This window comes from Paramisgurnus dabryanus, chromosome 13 (genome assembly GCF_030506205.2).
Source record: "Paramisgurnus dabryanus chromosome 13, PD_genome_1.1, whole genome shotgun sequence".
Classification (NCBI taxonomy): domain Eukaryota; kingdom Metazoa; phylum Chordata; class Actinopteri; order Cypriniformes; family Cobitidae; genus Paramisgurnus; species Paramisgurnus dabryanus.
The window spans coordinates 22,518,532-22,544,685 of record NC_133349.1 but is presented as its reverse complement, the minus strand read 5'-3'; the positions used below and the strand labels follow the sequence as shown (position 1 = coordinate 22,544,685).

At 39.5% G+C, this 26,154-nt stretch overlaps 1 protein-coding gene and 1 long non-coding RNA gene across 2 annotated transcripts in view; one reads left to right on the top strand and one right to left on the bottom strand.

Annotated features, from left to right (window-relative positions):
- c4b (complement C4B (Chido/Rodgers blood group)) overlaps nucleotides 1–26,154 on the top strand; it is a 47,111-nt gene that overhangs the window by 12,424 nt on the left and 8,533 nt on the right. Inside the window, exons 7-26 of the mRNA XM_065261290.2 lie at nucleotides 2,999–3,086; nucleotides 3,560–3,680; nucleotides 3,766–3,898; nucleotides 4,376–4,488; nucleotides 4,578–4,739; nucleotides 5,098–5,262; nucleotides 5,447–5,632; nucleotides 7,104–7,265; nucleotides 7,391–7,523; nucleotides 9,596–9,667; nucleotides 11,685–11,894; nucleotides 12,006–12,117; nucleotides 17,067–17,137; nucleotides 17,221–17,360; nucleotides 17,999–18,205; nucleotides 18,315–18,366; nucleotides 18,512–18,601; nucleotides 18,692–18,898; nucleotides 19,478–19,553; nucleotides 19,670–19,862. Of these exons, the coding sequence (XP_065117362.1) occupies nucleotides 2,999–3,086; nucleotides 3,560–3,680; nucleotides 3,766–3,898; nucleotides 4,376–4,488; nucleotides 4,578–4,739; nucleotides 5,098–5,262; nucleotides 5,447–5,632; nucleotides 7,104–7,265; nucleotides 7,391–7,523; nucleotides 9,596–9,667; nucleotides 11,685–11,894; nucleotides 12,006–12,117; nucleotides 17,067–17,137; nucleotides 17,221–17,360; nucleotides 17,999–18,205; nucleotides 18,315–18,366; nucleotides 18,512–18,601; nucleotides 18,692–18,898; nucleotides 19,478–19,553; nucleotides 19,670–19,862 (2,693 nt within the window). The remainder of the gene's footprint in view (nucleotides 1–2,998; nucleotides 3,087–3,559; nucleotides 3,681–3,765; nucleotides 3,899–4,375; nucleotides 4,489–4,577; nucleotides 4,740–5,097; nucleotides 5,263–5,446; nucleotides 5,633–7,103; nucleotides 7,266–7,390; nucleotides 7,524–9,595; nucleotides 9,668–11,684; nucleotides 11,895–12,005; nucleotides 12,118–17,066; nucleotides 17,138–17,220; nucleotides 17,361–17,998; nucleotides 18,206–18,314; nucleotides 18,367–18,511; nucleotides 18,602–18,691; nucleotides 18,899–19,477; nucleotides 19,554–19,669; nucleotides 19,863–26,154) is intronic.
- LOC135743531 (uncharacterized) lies at nucleotides 12,537–14,684 on the bottom strand. Its single transcript, XR_010530535.2, has 5 exons — nucleotides 14,073–14,684; nucleotides 13,647–13,744; nucleotides 13,421–13,506; nucleotides 13,225–13,340; nucleotides 12,537–13,083 (listed from the first exon to the last, which is right to left on the bottom strand). It is a non-coding gene; the product is annotated as an uncharacterized lncRNA (long non-coding RNA).

Here is a 26,154-nt window from a genome sequence, read left to right as displayed (position 1 = left end):
CTCGCCGAACAGGCCGGTCTGGGAAACCGGAGCATTCAGGAGCCGGGTCTTATCAGCATCCTTCATGTCCGCCAGACACAGCCAGAGATGGCGTTCCTGGACTACCAGGGTAGACATCGCACGCCCGACGGCGGACATGAAGGATGCGGGGAAAAAAACGTGAAGAAAACGGGGTTTTCCACGACCGCGTCAGCTCTTCATGCACCACGGGGAAGAAGGGCACCGGGGGCGAGGACTGAGAAGCCCTGGCACCCCCGAAGTACCAATCGTCGAGGCGGGACGGTTCAGGTGGGGGAGGTTCAGTCCACTCCAAGCCGACCGCCGCCGCCGCCCGAGCGAGCATGGCTGCCATCTCGGGGTCGAACGCAGGACCCGCAACCCGACCCGAAGGCGGGAGCGGATCTGGATCGACGTCCGAGGCTGACAACCCCCCCTCCGACGTTACGGTGGACATCGCGTCCGGTGGAGGCTCGACAGAGCGCGAGGACACCGTAGAACAGCCATTCCCAAACTGTGGTCCGCGGACCACTAGTGGTCCGTGAGAGTACTGCAGGTGGTCCGTGAAAAGGCAAAATAAGAATATGTATATTTTAATATACAAACTCGTTCATATTTTGGGCGAACGTGTACTGCTGCCAAATAAACGTTACTGTGAACTCATTCATTCTGGTGCCTGTGAACGGCACGCTCTCTCAGTTTAACGTCGTTCAATAGGGTGCCAGATTTGTATATTCTTCCAGGCGAAAACCCGACTCAAACACACTGTAAACAGGCCTTAATGTGTAGCGGAAAAAACACCCAATCTGGCAACACCGCCACCACTCGGTGTTCACCAGTCACGCTGCATGCATCAACACAACAACACAGACGCTGGTGGAATTCCTGCCGCGCAACTCAAATAGTTTAACATTAAATAACATCATATTTGTCCTAAATCGTTAACGATTAACATAGGCTGCTAACGCATATTCCGGATCTTGAAATAGACTTTGACTAAGCTCACGCTATTTAACGTGCACGTGTGGTGTGCAATACCTGCGAGTTGTCATACACGCAATGCCTCGCAGCTCTTCTCGCCCGGGGTGCGACCCCCACCCAGCTAGCCTTTCAAGGTATGTGTAAGCAAATACAAAAATTAAAAGACAGTCAATGCTAATGTAAACCCTGGTTGGATAAGGATTTAAAGTTGGACATGAAGATGAAATCTGACGCATTTAGCTTCAGTGTTAAAACTGATCAAATAATTGCTGTCTGTGGTGGTTCTATATGGGCTATAATGGCAATCATTTAAAAATAATAATATGGGAAAAAATAACTATAAATTAGTTCATTTTTGGAACTGTGACCTAGTTTAACATTTTCAAATATGAACTATGAACTGAACTAGTTCATTTTAAAATTTGTGAACTGTGAACTAAACTAGTTCATGTAGAAAGTGAACTTTCCCAACACTGAGAATATGTATATAAATAATTATGATATAAGGTTAAGAAACCTGTTGTACTGATGTGATGACCAGTTATAGTTTTAGTGCTAGTAAGCCTATTTTGATGTGCAGATTAATTCAGGACTTTGTGTAGACATATTTTATAATAAGTATTATGAGGTGGTCCGCGAAAATTCTTGATTACAAATAGTGGTCCACACACACAAAAAGTTTGAAAACCCCTGCCGTAGAACACGGGCCGCTCGTCTCCATCGGGACCTCCGCTGGCAACGGATCAGGGCACTAGGAGCTGCTGGACGAACCAGCAGACCGACCCAGCACCGTTATACGGAGGTCATCCTTCGCAAGTTTGGTAGCTGCGCCCTTAGCAGCACCAGACTTGGAAGGCGGGCGCCGTTCCCGGAGAAACGACACCCGTCTCCGCAAATCCGCCATAGTCATGCCCTCACAAGTGGAGCATGAACTATCACGCAACGCTGCCTCTGCGTGCTGGAGCCCCAGACACGAAACACAGCGCTCGTGGCCATCCCGGGGAGCGATGAACACACCGCATCCAGAAACGGAGCACGGGTGGAATGCCATCTTTAAAAAGACGCACCCGACCGTGACACTAATGAGTGACTGTCTTTAAAAAGACACAAAGCTCAAACGTGCTGCTCTTTTAGGGAAATCACTCTTTTGTGCGAGCTGGTGAAACACACAGGGAGAGGCAAACGCACTCACTCAACTCAAGTCCTAAAAAAAGAGAGAGAGAGAGAGAGAGAGAGAGAGAGAAAGGGTGGAGAAAACACTGCGAGCCTCCGCTGAGGTGTCTTTGCCCAACCAACTTCAGCAAGCTGAGATCTTTTTCCTCCAAGAACAGGGATCTACGAAGATCAGTATACGCTTCTCGAGAGCAGATGTCTGGCGGCTTCGAAGCAATAAAAGCTAATTTGGTATTGTGCACCTGCGTCTTATATACGCACCTGGCGGGGCGGCGCCGGCATTATGCAAATACCTGCATGCCAAGTTCATTGGCGTTTTTATAGTTTCTCGAAGTAGATAGGTCACCCGCGGAGCGGTTCCCAATTCGTCGGTCACGACGTGACGTCGTAGTGACCGACTGAAAGGGAACCCATAATTCCACGCTTCTTCAGAACGTCATTAATCTATGTCAGTGTTATTGTTTTGATCGTGCGCCCTGTAGCAGTGGATTGTACAAATTGTATCTTTAATGGAAAAGCCATCATTTTGCAATAGTTTTTGGTCGACATTTAGAAAATTGCACTAATGTTTTGAGAAATATCTTTAATGTTAACGCAGCGAATACAGACAGATTAATAATGAAGGGATAAGAAATATAAACATTTTGCTAATAGAACTGTTGTATAAATCCTGCCTTGCCACATTATTAATTTAACAGCAGAAATGTGAGCATGCTTAAAAATGTATGTTTTTCAAATACTGAAAGCAGACATAAAATGTAAACATGCTGCATGAATAAATCAATTTTTTGCCAGATAACGACTTATACACAATAGCAGTAACTTAAACACAATGCATTTTTATCAGTTCTTCCTAGCTTTGGGGTTTCCATTCAGCCAACGAAAGCCTTTCTGCTTGTGAATGCTGAGAAATTTACATTCACCATTCAAGCTTTGTAAGTTCACATAAAAACAAATAATACAAAACAAATTATATGATCATGTTCTGACTGAATTTGAGATAGGAGTTAAAAGAAAAAAACTAGGGCTGTCAAAAGATTAATCGTGATTAATCACATCTAAAATAAAAGTTTGTGTTTACATAACATATGTGTGTGTAATGTGTATAATTATTATGTATATATAAATACACACACATTCATGTGTATATTTAAGAAATATTTGCATTTATATACTGTATAAACATTTATATAATTTATATTATATAGAAATATAAATATTTTATATATAAATATAACCAATTTTTCTTAAATATATACATGACTGTGTGTGTTTTTATATATAAATATTAATTATACACACTACACACACATATGTTATGTAAACACAAACTTTTATTTTAGATGTGATTAATCACGATTAATCTTTTGACAGCCCTAAAAAAAACTTGTTTTATTATTATGTGAAGATACACATATGGAAAGGCCATTGATGGTGGTTTTCACTGTCGATTTGGAGTAAAAGAAGAAGAGTCGGAGAATACAGGGCAAGAAATCCAATTCTTTAAAGGAATGGAGAAAATTGGATCTGTGAGTAAAAACAGTGAGAAAGTACATTCATAGATTATTAATGTATATGAATAGATTTTCTTATCTGTTGTCTCTTCTCTTTCAGATACAAAAAGGCCAAGCTGAGGTTGAACTTAATATCTCAGACCTAAAATCAAAGCTCAAACAATTAAGACTAGAAGATCTGGCAGAAACTCGGGCCCAATTCTACATTGCTGTCACAGTCACAGACATTTTAAGTAAAAAATCAATCATTAAATTATTAACCTTAGATTTGTTAATGTTTAACAAAGACATGACTCAATAAATCTGACCAAAGATTAATTTAGGCAAAGTTTGTTGAACCAGCGATGTTCCTCTCTTCGTGTGACTTGTAAAGTAACATTAGGATGACAAAAGTTACAAATATTAACAGGCAAAAGTTAAATAAAATTTTGCCATCATGTACTCATGCGCAAGTAACATGAAATACATTTCTTTGTTCTGCTCAACACACATGAAGACATGTGTGATGAGCATTGTTTGTAGCCAAACTGTTTTGAAGCACCATTGACTACCATTCCACTGGTGCTCCAGAATTGCTATATTACAAACAATTCGTTTGTGCTGTGGTGAGTAAATGATGACAAAATTTCCATTTTGGGTGAACATCACTGGAATTCATACAATAGTCAATTACCATATCCCCCTAAAATGTCGGTGCACCCTTTCTTTAGGTGGAGAGGTACAGGAATCAGAAGTTTTTCTTCCTATTGTTCGGAGCCCATACATTGTGGACCTGTCTCGGACAAAACTGTACTACACGCCTAAATTTCCCCTTGAAGTTGTGGTAAAGAGACTTTACAATTAAAAATCGACCATTTGATATAATCAAGCTTTCATTCAAAGTATAACATCTTTCATATTTTTTTTGACTAGGTCATGGTTCACCAACCGAACGGTTTACCAGCCAGAGACGTACAAGTTCAATTAGACGTACCGAGCACCGATGAAAAGTCCGTCAATACTAAAACAAACGAAGCTGGAATAGTGACTTATGCTTTCAACTTGAAAGCAACACCACCTTCAATATTAGTAACGGTTAGTATCTCCAAAGCGTAAAACTTTTATAAGGCAAAACAAGCAGAAGAAATGTGTCCTTTAAACATTTAGGGGTGGTTTCCCAGACAGGGATTATCTTAAGGTCTAAGGACTAGGCCTTAGTTTAATTAGGAAAATATAACTTGATTTAACAAACACGCCTTACTAAAAACATTACGTGTGTCCTTCTTGAGGCAAAACATAGGGCACTGATGTATTTTAAGATATGTCAGTGCAAGTTGTTTTCAGTTTGGACAGCTCTTACATTTATTTTAGTCTAGGACTAGTCTAATCCCTGTCCGGGAAACCGCCCCTTAGATATTTATCAGATTGGTCTATTTCTAACCTATTTTAACAGGCAACAGTAGATGGTATCAAAGAAACGCGAGAGGTGCGGCCCGTCCGATCGTCAGGAAGCTATCTGTATCTGAGCGTGACGAATGAGATTCTGTCACCAGGCGAATCTATGGAGGTTACTTTTAATGTCGACGGAAATCCTGAAGATGGACAAATTTATTACATGGTAAGTAAAAGATGAGGATGAGTTCATGTTACATGAAGGATGGAAGGATCTGTTTAAAAACCTAAATATACAGTACATTAAAGAAAAGGCATATCATCATGGCCGTCCCCTGGTCTGTCCAATCGAAATGTGGGTGTTTAGGGTTGTTGTAAAGTATTTAAAAACTTAAAATATGTCTCTTTAGATTGTCAGCAGAGGCTCACTGAGAGAAACAAACTCTGTCGCATTAAGTTCTGTGGTAAAACTCCGCATCCCCATCAGCTCAGAGATGATCCCATCGTTCAGACTGATCGCCTTTTTCTATGACATGGGCGGAGACATCATCGCAGATTCTGTGTGGGTTGATGTAAAGGACATGTGTGAAGGAAAGGTAAGTTTAGATGGCAAAACTTTACTGGATCAAATGATTAATAAGTCAGTCGGAAAATGTAATCCACTATGGATTATTCATCTGTGATTGTATAGATCAGATTATGCTGCTATTACTAACTACTTACGAAAATGTAATCACATAGGCTAATGAAACACTTTCAAATCCATTTCATAACCTACAAGAGTACAAACATAATGCCCATGTTAGTCTTTAAATGACAACATTACAAATACGCCAGCAGGTTGATTCAGTGGCAATGCTGGATAAGGGCCAGAGTGGCGCTGGCCCACTCAGATTGACAGCTTGCCCACCCAGTCAGAAGAGACACAAAATAAAATCAAAGAAATCATGCATAAATGATGATAATCTATTTAATAATAAACACATAAATACATAAATACGCATCATTCAGAAATAAATAACTATAGAAAAAGTTTATTTCTATTTCCATGCTTATAATTTCTTGATTAATTCTTATTTTATTTTCCTTTTATCCATTTTTTGCTGATCCGAAAATTATCTGATCCATGATTTAAAAAAAAATTATAATGTAATCCATTGAATCACTATATTGTAAAATGATGTAATTTAAAGGAATAGTCTACTCATTTTCAATATTAAAATATGTTATTACCTTAACTAAGAACTGTTGAATCATCCCTCTGTCATCTGTGTGTGTGCACGTAAGCACTGGAGCGCGTTGCGACGCTACGATAGCATTTAGCTTAGCCCCATTCATTCAATGGTACCATTTAGAGATAAAGTTAGAAGTGACCAAACACATCAACGTTTTTCCTATTTAAGACGAGTAGTTATACGAGCAAGTTTGGTGGTACAAAATAAAACATAGCGCTTTTCTAAGCGGATTTAAAAGAGGAACTATATTGTATGGAGTAATAGCACTTTTGGGAGTACTTCGACTCGCCTGAAAAGTCCGCTCCCCTTCTCACTCTCATAATGGGAGAGGGAGGGTGTTACTGCGCCAAGTCGAAGTACTCCCATTAGTGCTATTACTCCATACAATATAGTTCCTCTTTTAAATCCGCTTAGAAAAGCGCTATGTTTTATTTTGTACCACCAAACTTGCTCGTATAACTACTCGTCTTAAATAGGAAAAACGTTGATGTGTTTGGTCACTTCTAACTTTATCTCTAAATGGTACCATTGAATGAATGGGGCTAAGCTAAATGCTATCGTAGCGTCGCAGCGCGCTCCAGCGCTTACGTGCACACACACAGATGATAGAGGGATGATTCAACAGTTCTTAGTTAAGGTAATAACATATTTTAATATTGAAAATGAGTAGACTATTCCTTTAAGAGTAGGCATTGATGTCCACCCTATTTCACCAAGGTCCACTCAGTTTAAAATGTCTTGCCTTGCCCCTGGGTTTATTTCAAATATAAAATGAGTATGATTACAAATGTAGCAACATGATTACATGTTTTCTGTCATATCTTCTGTTTAGCTTGAGCTAAAAATGCAAAATGAGCATCATAGTTACCAGCCAGGAGATTTGGCTGAACTAGATGTTGACGTAGGAACACAGAAAGGTGCAAGTGTGTCCTTACTTATGGTGGATAAAGCCATCTATGCTCTTGGCACTCAAAACAAACTCACTCCAAAACAGGTGCGTGGCTCTCATAGTCCAGTAGTATTTCTAGGGTAAAAAGTAGAGAGACATTTATTAAAGCTGCAATACATAACTGTAAAAAACAATGATTCAAATCTTTTTTATTGTATTTCTGCTTGAAGGTGTTTGCCTCCATGCAGTCGTACGATCTTGGGTGTTCATATGGGGGTGGGGAGAATGCAGCTGCAGTTTTGAATGATGCTGGTTTGACCTTCATTTCACATTCGACTACAATCCGCTCAATGATGAGAAAAGGTAGGCAAAAAGGTGTACACGTCTGACTGTATACAGTCTGTACTGTCAGAAAAAGGTACAAAAGCTGTCACTACACTGTGAAAAATACGCAGCATTTTGTCAAATCAATATATGAAGACTGAAGAGTTTGGTTCCAAAATGCAATAAATCTATTTTGACTAATTTCGGTAAAAACGTGTTTTCTAAACCAAGAAAGTGACAAAATGAAAACCACTATTTTCTGTTACAAACTTTTACATAACATCTTTAGGTTATAGTAACATTAAAAATCCAAATCCGTAATTTAATTTTCAAAGATTTATTTTAAACACTGATGATTTTTCCGCAAAATGCAATAAATCCATGACAAGTTTTTTTTTTAATACTATAAATTTATTGAATCAATATATAAATGTGCATTCATCTTTGCCATATTTTATTCATTTAGTTGACTAGTGGTATACACTGATTAAAAATAATCATTAATGGCATCAATCAAAACACTTACCTTGTCATATTAAGAACACTCTCATTACTGCTGTCAGGAACTTCGTCACTGAACTTTTTTGACAGCAATCAGCTGTAAAATGTTTTGGTTCTGCTCAATTTTCGTTGACTTTGAGTAAAATAATTTAAAGATTTTCATAAGATCCCCTGGGGTCAATGTGTTAGCATGACAGAAGCTTGATGCAGTCATGTGATAACAAGCAACAGCTGACATTATTTCGTCGCCTGAGTGGTTTACGTTTTTTTTCCCTGCCACAGAAAAGCACCACAGGTTTATCAATGCCATCAAAAGTATTATTTTGTTTTTGTTTGTTTGTTGATCACAAAGTACAAAGTATATGAGGAAAACTAGGATTCTGTGTGTATTCACCGCCATTGTTAATAATAATTGTTTAAATAATAAATGTTTAATTTCTATTGCGCCATTCCCATGCTGAAGGAAGCTTTACAAAATAATACAGCAAACATTATACACTTAAGGAGAATATAGGTAATAGTGATTTGCTACAGTCCAAAACATTAACAACTGCAGTTGCACATTGCAGGAGTTTAGATATTCATGTACACACAGAAAGCTGAAGAATTAGAAGAGATACATTATGACCGGTAGTAATGAATAAAGAGATGAGTTTTGAGATTAAACTTAAATAGCACTTTGAGATTAGCCATTGTTGTATGGTGCGCTGTGATTTGTTGAGAGGATTTATTGTATTCTGCAGAGAAGAGGACTGGCGTTTATCTCGTTTTTGGAAAAAAGGAAGAAAAGATAACAGAATAACCTGCCGGATATCGGATTTTGCATAAAATTAAGAATTTACTTTTTAATACTGACCTGATACAATTCTGATTTTGGTGGTATCTCTTTTTTTTTAATAAAAGTGTTTATCGAGTTTTGGAACGAAACTCTTAAAGGGACATTCCACTTTTTTGAAAATAATTTTCCAGCTCCCCTAGAGTTAAACATTTGATTTTTACCATTTTGGAATCCATTTAGCCATTCTCTGGCTGTACCACTTTTAGCATAGCTTAGCATAATTTATTGGATCTGATTAGACCATTAGCATTGCGCAAAAAAATACCAAAGATTTTTCCTACTTAAAACTTGACTCTTCTGTTACATCGTGTATTAAGACCGATGGAAAATTAAAAGTTGCGATTTTAGATATTGCTATGAGCTATACTCTCATTCTGGCGTAATAATCACGAACTTTGCTGTCGTAACATGACTGCAGGAGGCTTAGTGATATTACACAGTGCCCGCAAATAGTCCCCTGCTATTGAAAGTAACCATAAGCATATTTTCAAAAAAGTGGAATGTCCCTTTAAGTTAAACAATTTAAACTTTTTTGTTTAACTTTTTTGACAAGTTATGTCAACTTTTCACAAGCCAAAACTTAAAATAGCAGGTTGAATTGACTTGTTATATATCCACCTTTGAAGTACAAAGGTGTACTGTACTTTTTAAAACAGTACTGCCACAGTGACAGCTTTTGTACTTTGTATTTTTTTTGAGAGTGGGGCTTACATAATGTCTATAAATGTGGTGTTGTAATATGTCAATAATATTTTCAATTCATTGTGCCTAGGTTTCAGCTGCAAATCTGGGTTTAGACGAAACAGACGCTCTATAGATATTCAAACAGAAATGGCTAATAAAGGTAAAATGCTGCAATTTTTGATAATTGGATAACTTTGTATAAATTCCCAATCTTTATAGGACAGTAATATTATGGTGCACGTCATTTATTATGTTTCATTGTGCTTTAATCTTGGATGTAAAGCAATACTTCAACCAAATATCAAAATTACCCTGATCCGAGCAATCCGAAATACATATGTCCATCATCTTTCAGATGAACACATGTGGTGTTATTTTTGTAAATGTCTTTGCTCTTCCAAGGGTATAGAAAACAGGGATCAGGGAACAACTCCACACGGCTCCAAGGGGTTCATAAAGGTCTTCTGCAGGTAATCAATGCCATATTATAAAAATTATCCATATTTTAACCTTTATAAACTATAATAAGTAGCTTTTGGTAAATACGTCATCTTCGACCAACCCTTACTATAATAAAACTCTTATGTAAATCGTCCAAAATGGCGTTGTTACTAGAAGCTAGTTATTATAGTTTAAACTATGGATATTTTTCTTACACAATCGTATCGATTACCCGCAAAAGACCTTTATAAACCCACTGGAGCCATGTGGATTACCTCTGTGGAGGATGAATGCATTTTTGGGGGTTTAGAAGTTGTTCCCTGATGCCTTTTTTCTACCACTATAAGCTTGGAAAAGCAAGGCCATTTACTAAAATAACTGAAAAATGATGGACATGTATCTCGGATTGTTTGAGGGTGAGTATATCATAGGGTAATTTTGATATTTGGCTGGAGTATCCCTTTAAAGTCCCCCTGTGATGACATAAGCATGCGCTGCTCAGATTTGCTGTTATTGCATGCGCGTAAAAAAAATTGTGCTGCAAATGCACAGCTCACGTGTGCAGGGCCTGAAGTTTACTTTTTTTTACACAGTGACTTTTTACCAGCCAGTTTTTTTTTTGCCTGAATAGTGAATGATAACACTGTGTTTATTGTATGAATTAAATATAATTATTTTTTCTATTTATACTTAAGACATAAAGAAATGTTTTATTAGAAAAAGAATACTGTAAAGATAATTTTGTTTATATGTGCCCTGTCAAGAACAGAAAGATTTTTTGTACGCTTGGAACGCGTCTCTCCGACGTGCACTATTGAGTGCCCTTAAACCCGCGCCTGCACACACAGATGGAGCGGGAATTCCAAACTGCGCACATAAACGCCCCATATATGTTGTTTTTCATTACTCTATTCGCTAAATGTATGTTAAAGGAACAGTATGTAGGATTGTGGCCAAAACTGGTATTGCAATCACAAAACGTGTGGCTAAAACTGGTACTGCAATCACACAGCTGGTGGCCAATATACCAAACGACAACATAAACATCAGTTGAGGGCTGCAACTCCACTTTTTAAATGACAATATCCTGGCCGGACTGCTGTTGTGAGTGATATAAGTATTTGAAATGAAAATTATTTCTTAATGTCTAGTGACATTTCAGGGCCATTTAATGATTAATTGATATAAATTTCTTACATCCTGTTCCTTTAATATACTACAGTATAAGACACAGTAGCGCAACTCTCTCTAAAGAGAGAAATCATTCGTGGTCTGAACTCAGCATTAAATTGGAAGATGTAGCATCTATGTATGACATATATGTCTATGGTCTGAGCTGATGAGATTAAGTAGAGGTGGGGACTAATTCGCAAATGTACATATCCGCATGAGGAAAGGGTGTACAGTTACATTCAAGCTATTTTAAGGCATAAAGAAATTACTGTCCCAGAAAAACTTTCACACATGCTATTATGAGGCTAAAAGGTGAGTTTTAAGTGATAAAATGATCAGCCACAGCCAAGGGGACTTTAAAGTTTACTGACAGCTTAAAGCATCATGCAAAAGCCAAAATCAGTTACAGATTATAAAAAGACTCTATACAGAATAAAAGTGATGATTCACTAGGTTCATGAGTAAAAGTGTCACACAACAGCAATGAAAAATCTTTCACTTGACTTTGATTTTAAAGATTGGTTGTAAATATATGCTAATGCTCATTTATATTTTCTATGAAGCGGCCGCTTTTGGTGAGGAACAACAGAGGAAATGTTGTCGTCATGGTTTTACTCAGATTCCAATGAAACTCACTTGTGAAGAAAGAGCAAAACGAGTTAGCAAACAGGAAAACAAGATATGTGTGGATGCCTTCAGAGAGTGCTGTGAGTTTGCAAACAATCTAAGAGACAAAAAAAGAAAAGAGGACAAAATGAAAGGACATGCTCGAAGTGAGTATTAGATCTAAAATATACATAAACATACGTATTTGACATCACATGCTTTAAAATCTGTCCAAGATTTCTGATATGCATCTTCACAAAATGCCGTTTTTCCCAAAGGTGCTAATGCTGATAAAATCGAGGACTTCTTTGACAATGAAATACAAACTATTCGCAGGCATTTCCCCCCAAGCTTTTACTTTGTAGACATTAAAGCTGAAGGAAAAGTAAGGTATGTGGGATATTTTTTATGAGATCTGTATAAAATCTAAAGGAAAATACAAACTACACAGCAAAATCACTGGTGTTAAAATAACACCCAGGGTGTCAAATTTAACACTGGAAAAGTGTGTATGTGTGTCCACACTACACTGTGTTAATTTAGTCAAAAGTGTAGTGTTAATTTAACAACACTCATTATATGTTAATTTAACACTCAATATTGTTAAATTTTACACTTTGTTCACACTATTCATTGTTGTTTCCACACTACACTGGTGTTGGCACAGAAATACAGTGTTAAAAATTAACACTCCTAATTTAAGGTCAACACCAGTGTAATGTCTATTCAACAATGTTAAGTGTTAAAATACTGATTAATAGCCACTTTTGTTGCTAATGGGTTGTTTCTATAAAAGAAATGACAAGAAATATTGCAAAACCTCTTTTTATTAAAGTACATCACATTTAATATTTACATTGATACACACAACACTTTGCATTTAACACTGCTTATTTAAATACCTCAGCTACAATTAGAATACAGAATACAGTATGGAATAATGAAAGTTATCTTATACCACAGCGCAGTGACATGAAAACCACTTATTATAAGGTCTTTAATAAAAAAATTAGCCACCCTACTCAAAACTTGAACATTAAAATACACTGCAATTACCTTACTGGCAGGCAGAAATGCTTATCCTTCACAATACTAAAGATTTTTCCATAACAAAACAGACATTTCAATTCAAAAGACGTTTCATTTTTCTTAAATACGTTCCAACCTGGTATTTAGTTCTGTAGTTGTTTTACTCATGATGTAGTGGAAGGCTGCATCAGTGGTCTTCATCATGGAGGGAATGGCTTTTTGGTCCAGAATGATGCAAAAATTCTGGATGCAACTTCTGTTCCCAACGCAGTGCAGGCAGGGCTGTGCTGATTCATTCCCCTCAAAGCATGGATTGATGCTCATCAGCTAAGTGTTTTAAAAGAGTGTATTTGATGAATGTATTTGATGTGTATTTATGAACTTGTATATATTTACATGGGGTGAACAATGCAAGCAAACTAACTGCTGAATAAATAACTAGAACAAAATACTAAAAAAAAAACTTACATAGCACAATCAGTAGCTTCAGTTGCACATTGACCCTCTCCAGTCTTTCTTCCTTTCACAAATGAAAGGCAAGAGGTGAATGAGCCAGGGAAGAGCTGCCACATCACTGTCCCGTCCTAGCAAAACAGAATTTAAACACCATGAGTATACAGTTAAACTTTAAAACCGTAAAAGTAGCAAACCCATGTACACTTACCATATTTAAACTCCTGTTGACCAGACAGAGGGTCATCCATATTGTTGTATGTTGGCTATTTTGCAATATATCACCTCAGCATATTTCTGCAGATTTTCAAAGACAAAAAGAGTCAAGAAAATACCAAAAAGGGTGCAGTTTTAACCGTTATTTGAATCAAAATCATCTCAGTATAATAAATCATGTTAGAGACAGTGTACAGTACAAATGTACTGTGTGTACTCACATAACTAGTTGGTAAGCTCTTATCCTCCAAACTGGGTTAAGGAATAACAGTTCCAGAATTCATGGGTATGCCGTATTCAAATATAGTCTGGTAGGGTCCTATCACAAAAATGACAATAAAGACTCTGAAAACTCAACATTCTTTTTATATTAAAAACAGCACTCAAGACAATATGAATCTTCATTTATACATTTTCAAAATAGTAATCAATTTGATTGCTATTTAATATGACATCAATAGCAAAACGATGTATGAGAAGATAATATATTTTTATTAAAGTTGGCAGCAGGTCATGTGAGTTTCTTTCCAGATTAATAAAAATAATAATAATAATAATATGTACAAAACTACATATACTAAAAAGATTGGTTAACTGTTCAGTTATGTCAAATAAAATGATTTATATGTATAAATATATAAACTTACCTTCTGTAATGAATTTATATAAGTATTAGCAGTCGTTTCTCATTGAAAGTCATCCATGTCAGGTCTTCTTTAATAAACTGCCCTAAAAACAGCATCTCTTCTAAATGATTTGAAGCACTCAGTTTGTACTTTCACCAAACTAGCATCTATAATGACAGAAAAACAAATGTTCGCCATACACGTTTTACACTTTCGTATGTATTTGCCATTTGCATCTGTCTGACATCTAGCGCCACGAAAAGCTTACAGCACACACAATGCATCAAGTAAATCAAATCCAGCAATCTGTGCATACAAATGATGATATATTGTGAGGTTTTGGTCAAATTAATTGTTGGTTTGGCGATATTTCCCCTGTTTGCATACATCTTAGAAAAACACATGACGATGCGGTTGCGGTTTTCTCCGTGTTTTTCAGTAGCTAATTTGAATAATTAACCGATATCCGTGCACTCACGTGCATGTAAACGACCTCGTTAACTCACGGTATCTAGCCTATATGATTACCTTATAACGAGCATCATATGGTGAATAAACGAGCTTTCATTAATTTCATACCTTCAATTTGTAGTGCATGTCGCGTTTTATCATGGTTCAATTCTTTCGTTCATATCTCCTGTTAATCAGGGCTCTCAAGTTTTATCAAAAGTTTGGAGTGAGATTTCATCTGTTAGGGGAGGAGCCACTTAAATATTTGCAGCAGCGACCCCTCGGCCCCAACCAATTCTCTCAGGTTTTTGGTAGCAGTTAAATTTAATATATTGTTTATAATTGATTAGCACAAATAGAAATTATAACAGTTGGGAAATCTAATTAAAGACAAAGTCATAGAAATTAAATACATTGTTTTATTTCAAAAATACAAATATATAAAAAATTGCCCCAAATGAGCCAACTGAACAGCAACATTGCAGAACTTGCCCTGAGCATTTTAGTTAATTTTCATCTCAAAGTAGCACAGTTATGTAAACTTAGATATTTTTAAGATTAGCTTAAGAAGTACTAAACTAAATGTTTTAATAGTAAGTAGCCTACAAAATTAGTTCGTGGAGAAAGAGCACTTATTATGGAAGTGTACTTTTTCACATAGTGTGCTTTCTGCTGGCCCGGCTGCGCTCGTCAGTTTGACTGGGCTCCGCTATCTTTGCCTAACAATAAAACTTTACCAGACTCTTATCAAACTTTTGAAGGAGTAACCCCTGTCAATACAATTTGATTAGCTGCCTAAAAAGTGGAGAGATGTTCGAATCAACAAACACCAATGCGCTTGAATCGGATTATATCATTATTGTCAGAGGATATTGCCTTCAATGGACGAGCACAGGTAGGTCAAAACTTGCTAGCAGCTGGCTAGTCAATGTTAACTACTTATAAAGCTGTAATTTGCCTTAGCATGAGGTATTATTTAGCTATCTTCCTTACCAGTATTTGTTTTTTTGCGTTTTAACGCGAGTTCAACCATCATTTGGCCGCGGGATTGTGCCATGGTTTGTTGTTTCTGTGTGTTACGATCGGGGGAAACCGCAGTATCTGCGGTATCAAAGCTGGAAAAACAAAGCCAGAACGCAGTAACATCACTTACTGCGGTTTGCCTTGGTATTAGCATGGATTTTGTAGTTACTGCAATTTTGACACCCTCATTTCTCTGAAACGGGACAAAATTGAACCAGGAGACTTTGTCACAAGACGAACAGATGTCATAAAGCTCATTTCAAGCCTTAACTCAATCTGACCAAGTGTGTAGTTACTGCGCTTTCGCTTTGGACGGCAGTATTAGTATGGTTCAAAAACACTATAGTATTTCCTATAATATTTTTCACCTGGGATTGTTTCAGGTAGCCTCTAGTGTTTAGTACTTTCCTAAAGTTAAAGCTAATTCTGATTGCAAAGCAGTTCGATTTTTTTAATCAATAATAATTTACCTCGGCTATATTTCCCAACAACAGTTTTTATTATCTTTGATCACATTTTTGTGATGTCATCCAAGAATCGTAAAATCAAATTGCTATAAAAAAGAATGCGTTACCTACCGCTTTCATCGGATTCTTCTCTTCCAACTGCCACTTCGTCTGTGTGACGTGAGAATCTATGTTGCCTAGTAACGAATGTGCTTGCAGCAGGATCACGAAATTTACCCAGAAACAACAAATTCTGATTTCTGATTGGCTGGTAGGTGACAATTATATCAGGATGTCTAGTGTGACCGTGTCCGCGGCTCGACAGATATGAACTCGGCAGAGAACTTCTCTCCTGTGCCTCGTTCATTAATTGTATAGAGTGGGAAAAGTTTTCTTATTTTTTCAGCGTGAGAAATACAAGGTGTGGCGTGTGAGCGTGTGAACTGACTGAAATGCGTGATTCTCACGGTGAATGCGTGAGACTTGAGAGCCCTGTGTTAATATTATCCTTCTTGGTTTTAAACTTTTAGCTAGCAGTTTAACTTTATACTAAACTAACAAGGGAACAACGTAACACAAGGTAGCTCTGATTAAACTGAACCAAATAACGAACAAAGGGGAAATTAAATGGGAAAAATATCTTATTTAGGTTTTTTGGCATATGGCTGCGTAGAGTCAGACAGAGAAATAACAGTTTAATTTAGCTAAACCATGTGAATATTATGAGACTGATTTACCTAATCTCTTCAGTCCTCCTGTGAAAGAAAATGGCGGTAAAATCCCTGACAGGAAATGTTTAGTGGAGGCGTGGCTTGATTTACACCGCTCAGAGTGAAATCTGATAACACCCTTGTTTTACACTGACACTGTCGTGAATATAACACTGGCCTAGCAATGGCAGTGTTATTTTATTACTAGATAGTGTTAAAACAGCATCAACACTGTGTATTTAACACCATCCCTGAAAATTTAACACTGCTGATTTTGCTGTGTAGTAAATTATAAGTGTGTCTCTTTTGAATTACTTTTGTAACAGGTTTAGGGTTTTCAAATATCTTGTAAAATGATTTCATTGAATGATTTTACTTTCTTACAGACAGAAAATCTATTTACCAGACTCGATCACGACTTGGGAGATCCAGGCTGTCAGTTCATCTCAATCACATGGTAATCTTCTTTTCAATGTTATCACATTTAATATCAATCCACCAAAGAGCTCTAATGTTTCTTCTTGCTTTCATTGCTTACAGGTATCTGTGTGGCAGAGCCTCTTGATCTTCGTGTATTTAAGCCACTGTTTCTGTCCTTGAGGCTTCCCTATTCTGTAAAACGTTTTGAACAGCTGGCTATAGTTGTGGTGATCTTTAATTATGGCACGTTGGACTTTGAGGTTTGTTTAATGGCGTTTTTCTTTCAGAATTTGGTTTTGGTATTTCAGCACAACAGCTTAAAGACATACTGCATCATCCATGGGGTTTTTGCCATGCACCATTTGCATTTAAATACATTTTTTAGGGCTGTCAAAAGATTAATCGTGATTAATCGCATACAAAATAAAAGTTTGTGTTTACATAATCTATTTGCGTGTAAATAAATAAACACACACATAGAAATTTAAGAAACATATTATTTATGTACATATTTTTTATATTTATATATAAAATAAAATATATCAAAATCTAAATGCACACATATATTATGCAAAAACAAACTTTTATTTTGTATGCGATTAACTTTTTGACAGGCCTAATTTTTTAGTAGTCACTGCTTAACACAAAAAACATGTGCAACAGATTTTTTTTGTGTGAATTCTCTTCTAAAATGTTGTATCATGTACGTTTGATGAATTGTAGGCCTGTTGGGTGTGTACCAATCTACACATACAGTTTGTTTTACCATTTAAAGTTGATTTTAGAAAGAAAGTGCACAAATCTTTAATATGATGCTTAAATGTATTTACTTGACGTGTTAAAATGTAATGTATTATGTTATGCAATATTGAATTATTCAATCTTTATTTACTTTCAGCTTGTTGTTCGCATGAAGCAAGCAGATGGTCTTTGCTCACCTGGGACGTCATCCTATGTCACCATTAACCTGGAACCAGGGTCCTCTCAGACTGTGACTTTCTCTGCTATTCCCATGAAAACAGGCGAAATCCCAATCATTATTGAACTTTATGAAACTGAAAGTAATTCAGCAGTGGATGCCATTCAAAAAATGCTCTTAGTCAAGGTAAGTTATGATAGCATTTTAAAACATATTTATGTTGCATGCAGCAGTTTGTAACAGGTGTAGTGATTTTAGTCTCATATTCATCATCTGACTGTCTCCATCTTTTCAGAATGAAGGAGTTGAAATAAGAAATGAGCAGTCTTATGTTTTAAATCTGAATGGTGAGATTGTGTGCTGTCATTTTTCACAAATACAGTACATGCACACATATTAATACAAGCTCTGATAAACTACACATTTACAGCTCAGATATAAATATATATTTAACATGTACAGTTTACAAATGTATTTTACTGTGCACATCAGGTAGACGTGATCAGTACATCTCGATCAATGGAGTTTTTCCAAACAACACAGTCCCTGAAACAGATGTCAACCTGTTTGTCAAGTTAGAAGGTTCAACATGCCGGACACAATAACAATGACTTTATCTTTAAAATAAATCGCAATATAAAATGCAACAAACATTCAATTTTTTGATTGCAGAAGATGGATTTAGAAAGACCACTGCTGTTCAGCTACTTTCACCATCTAAAGTTGAAAATTTGATCATGGAACCTCAAGGTTGTGGAGAGCAGACTATGATCAGGATGTCTCCGACTGCTTTGTCAATCCGTTACCTGGACAAAAGTAACGGCTGGATTCATCTGGAAGCAGGGTTTAGAGACAAAGCACTGGATTTCATTGAAAAAGGTGTAGTGTTTGAGCAAAGAAGTCAAAGAAGTTAGGAAAGTCGCACCACTAGGAGGCCATGTTTCAGGCAGTTATTACAGTTTTTCTCAGTGGCTTATTTGGTACATTTCTCAAATCATCCTCGACATTTGCAAAACAATAAGTGCATTTCTCAAAACAATTTGTACAAATAGCAAAACACCATGTATAACCTGCAAAAGCCAGTCTCTTACTCAAAATCCTTAGTTCATCTCTCAAAAGTAAATATCTGTGTCAATGAACATGTCAGTGGCATCAAAATGACAAGTAATTGTGTACGGATAAGACAGTCAAATTGTTTAGTCATGTTGTCAACATAACAGTTTACTTTAGAGGGATGTTCTTATGTAAACTATGGCTAACACTTTTATATTAATGGTAAGGTACATAACAATCAGAATTGATTGGCAAGCAACTGCAGTTACTTCTGTTTAATGCGGTATAAAAAGCAATCTATCTACAATGAACAGAGAGAGAGAGATAGATACAGAATATGGTGGGGAAGCAACTAGCAAAGTTAAATAATAGTTTAAAAGTTGTGGCTATGTTTTTTTCTGGCAGGTTATGAAAGGATTTTAACATTCAAAAAGCCTGACGGCTCATACGGAGCTTGGACAAACTATCCGTCAAGTACCTGGTAATTTAATCTGTATTCACAAATATGTCAGGTCAAACATAGCTTGTTGTGTGCAAAGCATTGCAGCATTCGACCCCAGACTGTTTCTGATTTCCTTACTCTCTGTTCTTACGCAGGTTGACCGCACTGGTGGTCAAAGTGTTGTCTCTCGTGGCTGATCGACAGATAGAAACCAAAGAACAGCAAGGAACAGCGGAAAAGGACATTTCAAACAGGGACATCCAGGAAGCAGTCAATTATCTAATTAAGACACAGAATCCGGATGGCTCCTTTACTGACCCCAATCCAGTTATTCATCGGGAAATGCAGGTATATTTTACATTTTTTTATTTAAAGTTACCATAGAATATAAAACGCTTAGGTTACTCACGTAACCCCGGTTCCCTGAAATAACGGGAACGAAGCATTGCGTCAGTTAGCTGACGCTATGGGGGAAACTCCTGTTTACTCCGTGACTGAAGCCTATTGGTTAACGTCTGTACAAAGTACAGACCAATGACGTTTGAACCCGCGCGCGGGAGGAACGCGTCCTTATATAAGCGCGGTTCAATCGTCAGGAGCTCATTATTATTCGACTGAAGCGCGCAGCCGAATAACACTCGCTGCGTAGACGTTTGTAGCACGGCAAGAGACGCAATGCTTCGTTCCCGTTATTTCAGGGAACCGGGGTTACGTGAGTAACCTAAGCGTTCCCTTTCAATACGGTTCACTTCGCATTGCGTCAGTTAGCTGACGCTATGGGGGAACGTAATCCCATCACGCCGTGCATACACAACGTACTGAAGTGCCTTACCGGAGAGACACTGCGTGTGGCCCTATACCCGGCATATTCACAGCTTTAAAAGCAAATGTGTAAGCACCATATAAATTGTTGACGCGCACACGGTGGGGTTTTAAACGCACCGGGGACACATAACATAGCACAAGACGGCGAGGTACCGAGCGCGCCGCGGCTGTGCGAGATAAGTAAATTCAGAGTCACGTTGGTGAGCTCGCTGAGCGCACCGTGGTGTACACATAAAACGCATGAGCGTGCATGATTGAGCCGAGAGAACCTGCGCTCGTAGGGCAGGGACGTCTAAGCTGTACAATCTGACAACGTAGACGGCGAAGACCAGCCGGCCGCGTAGCAGAAATCAAATATAGATATAGATACCCCTGTAGACCAAGTTCATGAAGAAGCCAAACTCGCACAGAGTGGGCTCTATATAGGACATAGCTCATAGGGGCGTGAGCCAGTGCGATGGTTTCAACGATCCATCTAAATAACCACTGTTAGCAACAGACATACGTAGTGAGTGATCTGCGAAGCTCACGAACGGCCGATCTGACTATAATATGCGGCAGAACGGTTCGTAGCGTGGGATTATACAGATACCACAATAGTGTGAACCCAGGTGCACCCTCGAGCGCATCGGGATGCATATAGGTAGTATTATAGTGCACAGATCGGTGAGCTTTCCAAGCGCGCCGTAAATGTGTATTGACTATAAATTGCACGGGCACAGGTGAACACTTGAATACATCGTGAATGCATATAGATGAATCAGAGTGTTATAATGCACAGGCCGGCAAGATTCTCGAGCGCGCCGTCATGTGTTCTGATAATAAATTGTGCGCACACGGGTGAACTCTTCAGTGCACCGTGAATGCGTATAGATAAATCAGTGCACAGAACGCGCCGTGAATGTGTACAGATATGATTGATGAACGTAACGGTGGGCACCCAACGCACCGTGAACGTACACAGATGAACAACAATGTATGTGTCACAAAGCATAACACAGCTGTGTATACAGGTGAGCTTTCCCAAGCGCATCTTATTGTATACCAAAATGTTATAGCGTGTACATGTGAGCTTCTCTAAGCGCACGGTGGACGCATATAATTAAAAACCATATCGTGCATACAGGTGAGCTAATGGGCGCACCTTTAATGCAACAAACCTCAGTAGTGCGCGAAGCAGGGATGTCGAAGCTGTAAACTGACAACGTGGACGGCGGGGACCAGCTGGCCGTGTCACAATTGTCAAATGAGAAACCTCTAAGACCATGCCCATGCTCTAAGACAAGTGAGCATAATTGTCACGGGAGGTGATAACGTCAACGATCCATAAATAGCCTGTATTGACAGGTGCTCTAGTGAGTGATCTGTGACGCAGATGAACAGCTGATCGTCTGATGTACGTCAGACGTATGTGTCATACAGGACCTTGGACAGTTCCAGAGCGCTGTGCCTCGGGCACCCTCCGCATCTGAGAAATGACAGGCTTATGAATAAAGTGAATGGCCAGCCGTAAAAGCATGGTTCGCTGTTACCGCCGCCGTCCGCATCTGAGAGATGACAGGCTTGTGAATTAAATGAATGGTCGGTCGTAAAAGCGTGGTTCGCTGTTATCACGGCCACATAGATATAGGTAGGGGAGAGAGCCGCCGTGCCTCTGTAGTGAGGAGAAAAGTGTTCCACCAACGATTCGCGGGGGGTTTTGACTTTCAAATGTCACTAGACAGAATGGATCAGACTTTGCATAAGGACGCCTCGTGAAAGGGGTCCTAGCAGCTTGTGTCAATGTGTCATAAGGCACGTAATGTAGGTCGTGTCCCAAGGATGCCATCTCCGCACGCCCATCGTAATGGGTTGATATTGGTAGTTTAAGCATGAGATGCGTATCACTCTGATTGAACATAGCTTATAAAGCGATGCAATGAGTTTATAAAGGAGATGACTCGTCAGCTTGTTCAGGGGGCGAGATCTCAGTCTGGTTCGGTAAATAATGAAACCACCGTAGATTGCCCGACCGCATTATTACAATAACACGGTCGAGAGTGCTGCAGTGCTAAATCATCCTCTTAATGTACCGTATTCACAGTACAAGGTGATTTATATGAGACAAACGGCGTTCCACGCGCCGAAGGCTGATTGCCGTCGTAAAGCGTGTTCAACCCACAGCAAATGCTGGGCTAGCTCGAAATGACAGCACTTCATGCAGCCGTGTGTAACTTAAGCAAGCTTCCCGGCCGTCAGCTCGGGGCGGGACCTTTGCTTAGTCAAACTGAAGTGGACTTATGAACAGAATGCCACGATATTCAGCTTTCTGAGGCTCGTTAGAGGGGTACGTGTGCCCGTCTTAAACGAGATGCCGCGCGCGTCTGACTGTGCGCGCGCTTTAAGCTTTGAAACTTATTGTGGCGGGTAGCAAGCTCACTTGAGGTTGATATTACCCTTAATATCTCCGAGTATTGGAGCGGAGGTGTGAGCGTCTTCGGATCCGCTAATATAAATCAGCTATATGGCCGAAAAACGTCATAAACCGCTTGGCTGTAAGCCTTTGAGTGGCCGTCCGGAGAGGGCGCGATTCAAACGCTTGGAGCCATGCAAAAGTCTGAGGCTGTCCTTCCTCTAGGAAGAGAGAATAACAGCCGTAAGACCGTGCTCGTTTGCGCCATCAGCATCGTAGCGGAGAAACTGAGGTGGGCTGCGAGCGAATTTGGCAGAAAGGTGTTAGAGACACCGTACAGTCGTGGGGTGTCAATACACAGTATATGGCCAAACCGGGGTTTTTTCGGCTAGTGTCGATAGAATTATGGACAGCGGGCCGTGTGTGCGTATTACTGATTGCTTGTCAGTAAGGCGATAAAGTGTTTAGAGACACCGTACAACCGTGGGTGTCAATACACAGTATAGTAAGCACGGAAATTACTCTTTTTAGAGGAATTAAATACCGTTCGCCACTATAATGAGGTTGCATAGCCGACAGTATTACACAGTATGTTTGGATAAACAGCACACAGAAAACATTTCAGGGCAGTCCAGCCGAGGCGCGACATAACCCCTTTTCTCCCAGACAGTTTCGTTCTCTGTTGATGCAGCTGTGCTGCGGAGACCAGAGCTCAGCCGTTCAGGTGCACAAGCCTCAGTAGTGACGGTGACCGAACGGCTCACGGAGCAGGGTAGTATGTCTAGGTGGTTTAATGTCAGACTGAACCCATCGCAGAGAGGAAGTCTGCCGTGAGGCCCGCGGTTTTGCCGTTTATTAAAAGGGCAGAAAAACCGGGTATATATATAAGAATGTACCAATATTCAGCGCACTGATATAGGACGGGACTGAATAAAGGGAGGTATTCGGGCCTCAGTATATTATAAACAAATTCGTTCTGCCTCTGATTCCGTCTAAACCAGAGAGAAATTACCAGGCAGACGAAGAATGAGCTATCTGAAGTGAGATCAGCTCAGGCCAGTAAAGCTCTATAATAAGTGTTTTAGCGCTCCAATAGAGGCGTGTCCGCCTTATCGAGCAGACGAATGAGATCGCGCCGCTCCAGGAGGGGAGGGGCATGATGCTCTTTAATCGTTCAACACTGGACAGCTGCATTTAGAGGCAGCGAGCCGTAATACCGCGTGCTAGCTAAGCCGTTAAGAGACCTCACCACTGTGGGGAAAGGAGCGAGGGACTCCGCGAGCGTGGAGCACGAGTGGCTGTGCTATGACAGAGACAGGGGCAGACCGCCCGTGTTTGCTTGTCGTATGCATCTATCCAGGTCTACGGTTCCCCGCTTGTTCATCTCAACAAGAGAGGAACGGCAGAGGGGAGCAGCAACACAGACAGAACAGCCATGCGTCGTGACGGTATCACCCGATGCACTCGGGGGATTAATATATGTGCCAGAGATCTCGCCACTGAATGTGAGAGGAGCGAAGGGACTCTGTAAGCATGAACGGTTGCGGTGTGACAGAACACAGGGGGGGTTAGTCCGTGTGTGCTTGTCTATGCATCCATCTAGTCTCATGGCTCGCCGTGTGTTCATCCCGGCGAGAGAGGAACAGCAGGGGGAGCACGAAACATGGATAAGACAACCAAAGCATAAGCGCGGTCCCGGCGTGGGAGGTGCCAGACCGGTAACGCGCTCGGAGGAAATTCATAGCAGTCAGGCTCACCGAGCCGCTGTGCTGGACGCTATTACAACAGCGCCTGCTCTTTTAGCTTATAGCTTTATATTAAAAATATTGATCTTACCGGGCGGCCGCAGGGGAGACCTCGTCAGGCGTGTGTCCGCTGCACAGGGCTCGTACCACGGCAAGCGAAGGCTATCTTCGGTTCTCGGCCGGAAAGCGGCAGGGGAAGACGCTAGGCCTGGACTCCGCTGCAGGGCTTTTGTCAACGGCGAGGTAAGGCTTCTTCTTTTTCTTCGGAGCAGCGAGAGGTTCGCGCTGAAGGAGAAAATAATGAGCTCCTGACGATTGAACCGCGCTTATATAAGGAGGCGTTCCTCCCGCACGCGGGTTCAAACGTCATTGGTCTGTACTTTGTACAGACGTTAACCAATAGGCTTCAGTCACGGAGTAAACAGGAGTTTCCCCCATAGCGTCAGCTAACTGACGCAATACGAAGTGAACCGTATTGAAAGGGAACTGTATTTACCTAGGTATAGATTAATAATAAGAGTTCTGTTCATGGTAATGACATATCGTGAGCCTCAAACGCTTTTGTTTGCCTCCTTCAATTGTAAACCATGTGCATGCAAAAGACTGCTGGAAAACAAGCCAATCTCAACATGACACCGTCTGTGACGTTACAGTCGAGATGTACGCCCCAACGTTAAATTACACATTAAATTAATTACAATGTTGTTACAATGCTAAAAACAAAGTTGTGACAGCTGAGTTAGGGCTATATGCTAGTTAATGCTATAGGATAAAGTTCTACTATTTATGTTACAGTTACATTTGGCAGGCCTATACTGAAAAACACAAACTTACCACTCAGAAACGTCCATTGAAGGACAAGTTTGGTATTTTACACTTAAAGCCCTGTTTTTAGATTGTTTAAGAACGGTTTTGACTGAAATTTCGACATATGCGGCTGCCCCAAGAATTTTCGGGTGTTTGTGTTTCACCTCCCACCTCTACAATGGTTGTATAATGCACTGGAACAATCCTTCCTAAAATGCATTAAACTTTTTATAAAGACGTGAAACTCACCGAGTGGTCAGGGGTGTTCACTGATATGATCACACAAAAATCGCTGCAAAATACGCATTCCAACAAGTTATATCTTAGTTTTTGCCAACTCCATTGACTTGTATTAGATGTGCTGTGAGGTACGGTATTACTCCGTGCCGGGAACTTTGTTTCTATTCTTGCAATTGGCAAAGGTGGATTATCGCCACCAACTGGGCTGGAGTGTCTATTATTCGTAGGGGTGTAACGTATAACCGTGCAAATGCGCGTTTTCTCAATGAATGAATTTTAATGAATTACGGTGAAATCCCGGCACATCCGAACGCCAGGGGGCGCTCTCATGCAGAAACTCCCTTTGTACCACACAAGAAGCATCATTGCAAACACTTTTCCAGGAAATGTCTACACAGGAATATTTATACGCTGTTCTTCAAATTGTTTCAGGTATTTTCATGATAATAAAGAATATTTTGAATGATTTTGCTTAACGAGTGTTGCTTTTTTAAATGCACGTTATAAACGACTCCGACTCATAATGATTTTAGATTGATAAGGACTTCCTACTGACCAAATGCCGTAGTACACGCACAAGCTGTGCATAAAACAAAGAATCGCAGCCTTGCGATTTAGAATCGATTTCAGA